The sequence below is a fragment of the Coregonus clupeaformis genome, chromosome 18 (genome assembly GCF_020615455.1).
Source record: "Coregonus clupeaformis isolate EN_2021a chromosome 18, ASM2061545v1, whole genome shotgun sequence".
NCBI lineage: Eukaryota > Metazoa > Chordata > Actinopteri > Salmoniformes > Salmonidae > Coregonus > Coregonus clupeaformis.
Window position 1 is genome coordinate 34,593,730 of NC_059209.1, and position 10,204 is coordinate 34,603,933.

The 10,204-nt window shown below is 43.8% G+C and overlaps 1 protein-coding gene across 1 annotated transcript; it reads left to right on the top strand.

Annotated features, from left to right (window-relative positions):
- The first annotated feature begins 234 nt into the window (after nucleotides 1–234).
- LOC121530729 (ectoderm-neural cortex protein 1-like) lies at nucleotides 235–9,670 on the top strand. The gene is made up of 4 exons (XM_041835927.2): nucleotides 235–511; nucleotides 2,145–2,372; nucleotides 2,958–4,550; nucleotides 8,329–9,670. Exons 2-3 carry the CDS (start codon nucleotides 2,157–2,159, stop codon nucleotides 4,509–4,511), a joined length of 1,770 nt encoding a protein of 589 aa, XP_041691861.1. The 5' UTR covers nucleotides 235–511; nucleotides 2,145–2,156; the 3' UTR covers nucleotides 4,512–4,550; nucleotides 8,329–9,670.
- The last annotated feature ends 534 nt before the right edge of the window (nucleotides 9,671–10,204 follow it).

Below are 10,204 nucleotides of genomic sequence, written 5' to 3' on the forward strand. Positions count from 1 at the left end.
GCATGGCGCTTGCAACGCCAGGGTTGTGGGTTCGTTTCCCACGGGGGGCCAGTGTGAAAAATGTATGCACTCACTAACTGTAAGTCGCTCTGGATAAGAGCGTCTGCTGAATGACTAAAATATAAATAGCCCTACCAGTTTGCATACGCTGTCCCCTTTCTTGAAGATTGCCCCTCCCACATCACACTTTAAAACCATCTCCTTTCTTCCTACAGCTCTTACCTCTCGCTGAATCAAAGCGAAAGACATTCGACTACAAGACTGGCGACATTCCTCTTAACCTACATTCCAGATCTCATACTGTGTATTATGACAGAAGAAAACTAATATCTTATTCGTTTCAATGAACGAGATCACGCATCGAGACTACAGGAGAGAACCGACAAATTACGCCTTTTTTGGAGTCTAGCAGTGCAACTTTGTATCTTTTTCAAGAGGAGAGAAAAATATCGGTCACGAGAGCATCGTGGTTCTCACTGGACCGGAGTGTCATGCTCTTATTCAGTCGGAGGTAAATGTCTATCTACTATATCATCTGGGGTTCAGAAGATCTGCAATAATCAGTCATGAAAATAAAATATTATGGTTAGAGATTCGGGGCTACAACAACTTGTTGGTGTGATGCATTACAATATTTTGTTGGAATATTGTTGATATACTGTACATTTCAAAGCACTCCAGTTTTGGGTGCAAATTACTACAATTCAGTGTTGTTGTGTGAGGGTAATATTTTCCCACACCACATATTTCATACTACAGCTACATCAAGGCTGAGACTGGAGATTCAGAGACCATAACACTTTAATAACACATGTAATAACTGTTTAAAAGACCTACATCATATTAATATCAGGGCTGTCAACACCATATAATTACATATAGAACTGATTTATAGGATCTCTGTGGTCAAAACAGCCTTGAGTTTCAACTGGTATGAGACCATACCATTGCCTGTAAAGCATATGGATTACATTCATATAGCCTAGTAACTCATGTGGTCCTAGTAATGTGAATATTAGGTTGATACAGTTCTCTCCATAATGTGCTAACTGGCAAATACACAGATGAGGCATCATCTAATTATCTATCCAGCCACCCCCTGGGTACTAGTAGTATAATCAATATGTTATTTAAATAAGTATAGCTGCTGGCTAATGGCTTTAAGTGTTTGGCTGAAACCTTGACCTCTCCCCACAGCTAGTTTGTTCTTCACATGTTGATTCCGCTAAAATTGCTTGTGAAATAATTCTGCACAAATCAAGTCTGAAAACATTAAAGCCATTGGGATACCAAGATCACAGACAACAGAGCAATGTTTTCCAGCTAACAGACAGAGTTGGGGAGTTGCCTCAGAGGCAGACACCTGTTTGCGATTTAGGATGGCTCTATATTTCTAGAGGAAAAACGTCAGGAGTTTGGCTTGTATGACATCACTCAAAGTCAAGATGCCATTGTCTCTGGCAGAGAAGGCTTACTAATGCGTTCAAGACAGGAGCTGACAGTAACGCTTTTCCATTGTGTGTGAGTGGGTTTAGCCTAGTGCAGTGGTTCTCAACCATCGGTACTAGTATCCCCGGGGGTACTTCACCTATCCACAAGTAGCCTAGCGGTTAAAGCTGTTGGGCCAGTAACCGTAACGTTGCTGGTTTGAATCCCCGCCGCCGGCAAGGTGTTAGAAAATCTGCCCTTGAGCAAGGCAGTTAACCCGCAACAACAACTGCTCACTGGATGTTGATTAAGGCAGCCCCCCGCACCGCTCTGGTTCACAGGGTTTGGGTTAAATGTGGAAGACACATTTCAGTTGAATGCATTCAGTTTTGGAACTGACTAGGTATCCCCTTCCCTAATTGAGAAGGCTTGTGAGACCATAGGCTTATGAGACTGGTAACATGCACATGAGTGGGTAGTCTGGGCAGAGCAAAATGTACTTGGTGGTACAGTAACCAAAAAAAACACTGACCTAGTGTATGAGCTATTGGTGTTAAAAGCAGGTAAAAATATTTAATCTGTCTAAGCATTCAAGATCAGAGTTGTGCAACAAATATTAAAATAACAGTATAGAGGCTTTTCAATGCAGCTTGTAGTATTATACATCAGGACTAGATATCAATCTCATTTCTTCTTCTCGCTCCCTCTTCTCAAAGGATCCAACGAAAATGTCTGTCTGCATGCGTGAGAACCGCAAATCCCGCCTCAGCTCGGCGTCCATGAACATCTTCCTGTTCCACAAGTCATCGTACGCGGACAGTGTCCTTACACACCTCAACGCGCTCCGGCAGCAGCAGCTCTTCACCGATGTCCTCCTCCACGCTGGGAGCCGCTCCTTCCCCTGCCACCGTGCTGTGCTGGCTGCATGCAGTCGCTACTTCCAGGTAAAGACACTGGGCTTGTTCACCGTTGCAGCTGAATTTGCAGACAACCGCTGACTGACTGATGTACAGATGTAGGATCTTAATTTGACCAGTTTCATCGCAGGAGTAAAAAATAATCCTGCAGGAGGAGAATTTGGTTAATAAAAAAATAAATAATCATTTCTAACAGGAAATGACTTTTAATAGGTTATAGTGGGCTATAGTTTAGGTGTGAGCTCTAGTGAGAGAAAGAGAACTACGGGTTTTCAGTGAATTTATGTAAATCACAAGGCTCATTTGAATTTCCTGCGTCACAGGAAAGTTCTCTGCAACAACAGAGTGATCAAATTAAGATAGTACATCTGTACAAATCACCTTGCATCATAATTACTACTCATTATTATTTGTACAGTAGATCAGTTAGTCAGTCACAATTTACCCACAATGCGTCACGGATTTGAAGCTCTCAAACACGGCCACTTATTACTTAGACAGAGAACTGTGAGCATCTCCAATAGGAAAATATGATAAGTTTGCCGCCATACCAATGCTAACAATGCTAATGCTAACAAGCTAACTCTTGGTGTCCCACTCTCCTTGTTCCAGGCCATGTTCAGTGGAGGTCTCCGGGAGAGCCAGGCCAGCGAGGTGGACTTCAGGGACTCCATCCACCCAGAGGTCCTGGAGCTCTTACTAGACTATGCCTACACATCCAGGGTGGTGATCAACGAGGAGAACGCGGAATCCCTACTGGAGGCCGGGGACATGCTGGAGTTCCAGGACATCCGGGATGCCTGCGCTGAGTTTCTGGAGCGGAACTTGGCAACGTCCAACTGCCTGGGCATGCTTCTGCTGTCCGACGCCCACCAGTGCACCAAGCTGTCCGAGCTCTCCTGGGGCATGTGCCTCAGCAACTTCCCCGCCATCTGCAAGATGGAGGACTTCCTCCAGCTGCCCAAGGACATGGTGGTGACGCTGCTGTCCCATGAAGAGTTAGAGACGGAGGACGAGAGGCTGGTCTACGAGGCCGCCCTCAACTGGGTCAACTATGACCTGGAGAGGAGGCACTGCCACCTCCCCGAGCTGCTGAGGACGGTCCGCCTGGCCCTCCTCCCCACCATCTTCCTCATGGAGAACGTGTCCACAGAGGAGCTGATCAATGCCCAGACGAAGAGCAAGGAGCTGGTGGACGAGGCCATACGCTATAAACTGAGGATCCTCCAGAATGATGGTGTGGTCAACAGCCCCCTGGCCAGGCCCAGGAAGACCAGCCACGCCCTGTTCCTCCTGGGAGGACAGACCTTCATGTGTGACAAGCTGTACCTGGTGGACCAGAAGGCCAAGGAGATCATCCCCAAGGCCGACATCCCCAGCCCCAGGAAGGAGTTCAGCGCTTGCGCCATCAACTGTAAGGTCTATGTTACCGGCGGGAGGGGCTCAGAGAACGGCGTGTCCAAAGACGTGTGGGTCTACGATACGTCCCACGAGGAGTGGTCCAAGGCAGCGCCTATGATCATCGCCCGCTTTGGCCACGGCTCGGCCGAGCTCAGAAACTGCCTCTACGTGGTTGGAGGACACACAGCGGGTACAGGCTGTCTCCCCGCCTCGCCCTCGGGGTCACTCAAACAGGTCGAGAAATACGACCCGGTCGCCAACAAGTGGTGCATGGTGGCGCCGCTGAGGGAGGGCGTGAGCAACGCGGCGGTGGTCAGCGTCAAGCTCAAACTCTTCGCCTTCGGAGGAACCAGCGTCGCCCACAACAAATTACCCAAGGTGCAGATGTACGACCCGCAGGAAAACAGGTGGTCCGTCCCCGCCTCCTGCCCGCAGCCCTGGCGCTACACGGCCGCAGCCGTCCTCAACAACCAGATCTATGTGATGGGCGGCGACACAGAGTTCTCGGCGTGCTCTGCCTATAAGTTCAGCAGCGACAGCTACCAGTGGACTAAAGTAGCAGACGTGACCGCCAAGAGGATGAGCTGCCAGGCGGTGGCGTCAGGTAACAAACTGTACGTGGTGGGGGGCTACTTTGGCACTCAGCGGTGTAAGACTCTGGACTGTTACGATCCAACACTGGACGCGTGGAACAGCATCACTACCGTACCCTACTCACTCATCCCCACAGCATTCGTCTCCACCTGGAAACACCTACCAGACTGAGGACTGGACTCAGTCTCAGCATCAAGCGTTGGCCTCACGGTGAGTGGAATGATGGATGATAAATATTCAGGGCTCCACAGTAACGGTTGTCCGTTTGTCCGGTTGTCCGTTTGTCTTGAACAAGTACAATTGTGGAATGATGACTGATATTCAGCCAGAAACACCACAGCAGTCCTCCTGCCTGTCAACTCGTAGAGCTTTCTAAATCACAGCATAGAGCAAAAATGAATAAGTTAATAACTACTAATAAGTAATCCAGCGCATTTAAAAACAACCAATTCCTTTTCAATCCTAGATTATTATCATATTAGATGATAATGCAGGAATACAGGGGTTTATCCTAATAGGTTGATGGACTGCAGCCATGAGAGTAGATCCATGAACATTAGTCTAACCAGATGTTGTTATGAGTGTGAAGAGTAGGTAGAGTGGGAGAGAAGCGTAGAGGCTGTGATTCGTCAGTCCAGTGGGACTAGGTAGAACGGTTTAGATGGGAAGTCTATGGTGGTGGCCCCCATTGTTTATTGAAGTAGAAGCCTGATGTCTGTTTGAAAGGCCTGGGTGGGCTGAACCCCATGTGTGTGCGCGCGCGCGTGTGTGTGTGTGTGTGGAGGGGGATGGTCATAGCTCTGGTCTGATAGAAAGCAGAGTGGAGTGGAGTGGTGCTCTTTGTCTTCTAAGGAATGCTTCTCTCTCTCTCTCTCTCTCTCTCTCGCTCTCTCTCTCTCTCTCTCTCTCACTATCTCACTCTCTCTCTCTCACTCTCACTCTCTCTCTCTCTCTCTCTCTCTCTCTCTCTCTCTCTCTCTCTCTCTCTCTCTCTCTCTCTCTCTCTCTCTCTCTCTCTCTCTCTCTCTCTCTCCATACAGTTCTCTATTCTCCAACCGGATTGATTAGAATTGGGATAAAGGGACATGGTGGGGTTAGACCGTGCAGGTCAGTGTTCATTGGTCGACCCCCTAAGGCCAATGTCCGCGCTCCCACGGAAAGCTAATTAGCATATTTAAAAAAATCCCCATAAACATCAGTCCATTTAAGCTAGAGATATCCAGTTTTTTGGGGGATGCATCTCAATCCACCGCAACCGCCTATGTAACACTTCCGCATCTGCAGTGAAAGGTGACAGAGCTAGAGCGGTGTTTGTTAGACCATAAGGAATCCCGAAGATCGGTCTGTAGCGTCTGAACAGTTTGGCCTACAAACTCTATGGAAAGATGAGACTCTCACGAACACGATGGTGTGCTCTGTTTTGTTTTGCTCTACGACCCAAAACAAGCATCTTGGGACTCGTCTGAAGTCGGTACAGCCGATCTGACAACTTCTGTCTGTAGCGTCCGAACAGTTTGGGGCTACACACTAATATGACCCCTCTGTGTAAAAGTGAGAGTCTCATGAACACGTACATGTCGGTTGTTTTGCTCTAGGATGCCCACAAAACTCGTCTGAAGGTCCCCCGGTACCAGTCCCAAAAATGAATGGCAGTACACTGCATTCGAAAAGTATTCAGACCGCTTGACTTTTTCCACATTTTGTTACGTTACAGCTATTTATTAAAAATGGAAAACTGAAATACCTTAGTTACATAAGTATTCAGACCGTTTGCTATGAGACTCTAAATTGAGCTCAGGTGCATCTTGTTTCCATTGATCATCCTTGAGATGTTTCTACAACTTGATTGGAGTCCACCTGTGGTAAATTCAATTGATTGGACATGATTTGGAAAGGCACACACCTGTCTATATAAGGTCCCACAGTTGACAGTGCATGTCAGAGAAAAAACCAAGCCATGAGGTCAAAGGAATTGTCCGTAGAGCTCCGAGACAGGATTGTGTCGAGGCACATATCTGGGGAAGGGTACCAAAAAATGTCTGCAGCATTGAAGGTCCCCAAGAACACAGTGGGAAAGATGAGCGGAGCAAAGTACAGAGAGATCTTTGATGAAAACCTGCTCCAGAGCGCTTAGGACCTCAGACTGGGGTGAAGGTTCACCTTCCAACAGGACAATGACCCTAAGCACACAGCCAAGACAACGCAGGAGTGACTTTGGGACAAGTCTCTGAATGTCCTTGAGTGGCCCAGCCAGAGCCTGGACTTGAACCCAATCGAACATCTCTGGAGAGACCTGAAAATAAATGTGCAGCGACGCTCCCCATCCAACCTGACAGAGCTTGAGAGGATCTGCAGAGAAGAATGGGAGAAACTCCCCAAATACAGGTGTGCCAAGCTTGTAGCGTCATACCCAAGAAGACTCAAGGCTGTAATCGCTGCCAAAGGTGCTTCAACAAAGTACTGATTAAAGGGTCTGAATACTTATGTAAATGTGATATTTCCTTATACATTTGCTAAAATTTTATAAAAACCTGTTTTTGCGTTGTCATTATGGGGTATTGTGTGTAGAATGATGAGGGAAAAAACAATTTAATACATTTTAGAATAAGGCTGTAACGTAACAAAATGTGGAAAAAGTCAAGGGGTTTGAATACTTTCTGAATGCACTGTATATATGGAAACTGTTTATTGACAAAAAAAGAAGGGGTTAAATTAATGTAAAAAAGTAACAAATGTTTCCTGATCTATCTTATATCGCTCAGATTTAGGATAGACACTTCAGAACAAACTTCCTTTAGATTTTTTTGCGGGGGACTATCTGTTGTTCCATGTAGTGAATATGTTATTCAATGTGTGTTGTATGGGCTAATAGCAGTAAGGCCAAATACATTTTTTCATCAAATAATTGTTTTTATATTTTTTGATACTTCAAGGTGTCTTAAAATTCAAAATCAAATAGCAAAATAATCCTTGGTATGACCTTAAAACAATTCCATGTAGCTTAGTAGAAACCCCCCTCCCACGGCTTAGACAGGGCTTAGACTTTCTAGTGCCAGAAATACGTTTTTTTTTTGTTGCAAAAATGATCCTTGGTATGACCTTTTTAAAACAATTCCATCAACTTAGTAGTACAAGTGATTTAGGTGTGAATAATGTTTAATCAAGCTCTCATAAGGTGTGATTTAGGTGTGAATAATGTTTAATCAAGCTCTCATAAGGTGTGATTTAGGTGTGAATAATGTTTAATCAAGCTCTCATAAGGTGTGATTTAGGTGTGAATAATGTTTAATCAAGCTCTCATAAGGTGTGATTTAGGTGTGAATAATGTTTAATCAAGCTCTCATAAGGTGTGATTTAGGTGTGAATAATGTTTAATCAAGCTCTCATAAGTGTGATTTAGGTGTGAATAATGTTTAATCAAGCTCTCATAAGGTGTGATTTAGGTGTGAATAATGTTTAATCAAGCTCTCATAAGGTGTGATTTAGGTGTGAATAATGTTTAATCAAGCTCTCATAAGGTGTGATTTAGGTGTGAATAATGTTTAATCAAGCTCTCATAAGGTGTGATTTAGGTGTGAATAATGTTTAATCAAGCTCTCATAAGGTGTGATTTAGGTGTGAATAATGTTTAATCAGGCTCTCATAAGGTGTGATTTAGGTGTGAATACATGTTTAATCAAGCTCTCATAAGGTGTGATTTAGTGTGAATAATGTTTAATCAAGCTCTCATAAGGTGTGATTTAGGTGTGAATAATGTTTAATCAAGCTCTCATAATGTGTGATTTAGGTGTGAATAATGTTTAATCAAGCTCTCATAAGGAGTGATTTAGGCGTGAATATTGTTTAATCAATGCGACGGCTAGGAATGTGAATAGGTGAACTCACCTACAACTGTCATGTTGAAGAAGTGTAACTAAACTAACTAATGACCTTTACTCTATAAAACCACTTCCATTCGCCTGACCATTCTTTTCTCTTGTCTCTCTAGGCCTCATCGCTATACTGGATTACTCGTCATATCTATACGATTCAACACTGTGAAGGTGCAAGATATTCAACGTGAGGATGGAAAAAAAAAGCTTTACCGTTTAACATGAAGGACTGTAGACAGGTGGACTACCTTATTGGAGTAAAGGAACCTGTGGCGTTTACATGAAGGATGAATAATAATCTCTATTTTATATTCCTTAATTTCTATATCCTTATTCGACTTTAAAGACTATTCAAAAACTAAATCATTCCTAATATGTTGTGGGCCTAGTGTATTTGGAGTAATCAAACCACTAAGTCAGCGTTTACACAGGCAGCTTAATTCTGGTCTTTTGTGCAATTATTGTCAAAAGAGCTGATCTGATTTGGTCAAAATACCAATGAATGGAAAGAGAATCAGAATTGGGCTGACTGTGTAAATGCAGCCGATGTCATGTGGATTCTCACAAGTGAGGTAGATAGACTAGGTGAAAATCTGCCGACGTGCCCTTGAGCAAGGCACTTAACCCTGATTGCTCCTGTAAGTCTCTCTGGATAAGGGTCGTCTGCTAAATGTAAGTGAATTCCACTTGTTTTTGGACTTCAAAATAACCCATAAGTACTCATGGTTAAAGACATGCCAAAAATGCACATGTGGCAGTGGAGAGATCAGAAATGTGTTGTTATTGGCATGCAACTGGACCAGTCAAGAGGAGGACAGTAGAACTATAGAAGAACCTCACAATCCCTGGCAGGTCATGTAGGAAAAATGTACTGAAAATGTTCTTTATGGGAAAATAAATAGCTTTTTTATTTATAAGGTTATTTACTAAATGCAGGGACTAGATGTAATGTTTGAACTGGAGGATTATTTAATGTATTGTTTTTTTATTGTGCTGCTTGTATTCTGTCAGAAAATTATTTCACTTTGTTGCCTTTTTCTACAGTATTTTTTGTGTGTTTTTACTGCTTTGAGATTGAGTAATTGTTTGCACATGTATGCCTCTGATCTGGGAGTATCTCCATTCCTTGTAGACATGGGGAAGAGTAGCTTCCTCTGCTTTTAATCAACTGGAGGCTTGCCAAATAAAATGGAGACCCTGAAGAGATATTGTAGGAAGCAGATGAAACCTCTCTTTTCATGAGTTTAGCTAAGCCACAAATGGCACCCTATTCCCTATATAGTGCACTACTATTGACCAGAGCTCAAAAGTTATGCACTATATAGGGAATAGGGTGTCATTACAGAAGCAGCCATACTCTTCAGTGTAGAGGTTGCTCTCCAGATTAGTGGTTGGCTCACTGTCTCTAGGACATAAAGGCTGTGAGATTTATTAAAAAATAAAATGTTATTGGTCACATACACGTGTTTAGCAGCTGTTATTGCGGGTGTGGCGAAGTGCTTGTGTCTCTAGCTCCGACGGTGCAGTAATATCTAACAAGTAATATCTAACAATTTCACAACATATACCCAATACACACAAATCTAAGTAAAGCAATGGAATTAAGAATCTATGAATAAATATATGGACGAGCAATGTCATTAAGACAACACCATAATAAAGAACAAAACACACTGTACCCATAACAACGTAACCATTTTAAAGTGTTAAAGTATTAGGAGTATGATGTGCCAAACAAATAGTGACCAAGGGAGAATGGTTCAGCCTGAAATGTACTGCACAGGACATCTTTAACTCGGGTGCCTAATGTTTCTGTCTGTTTCACTGTCCTGTTTCACTGTCTGTTTCACCTGTTTCACTGTCCTGTTTCACTGTCTGTTTCACTGTCCTGTTTCACTGTCTGTTTCACTGTCCTGTTTCACTGTCTGTTTCACTGTCCTGTTTCACTGTCTGTTTCACTGTCCTGTTTCACTGTCTGTTTCACTGTCTGTT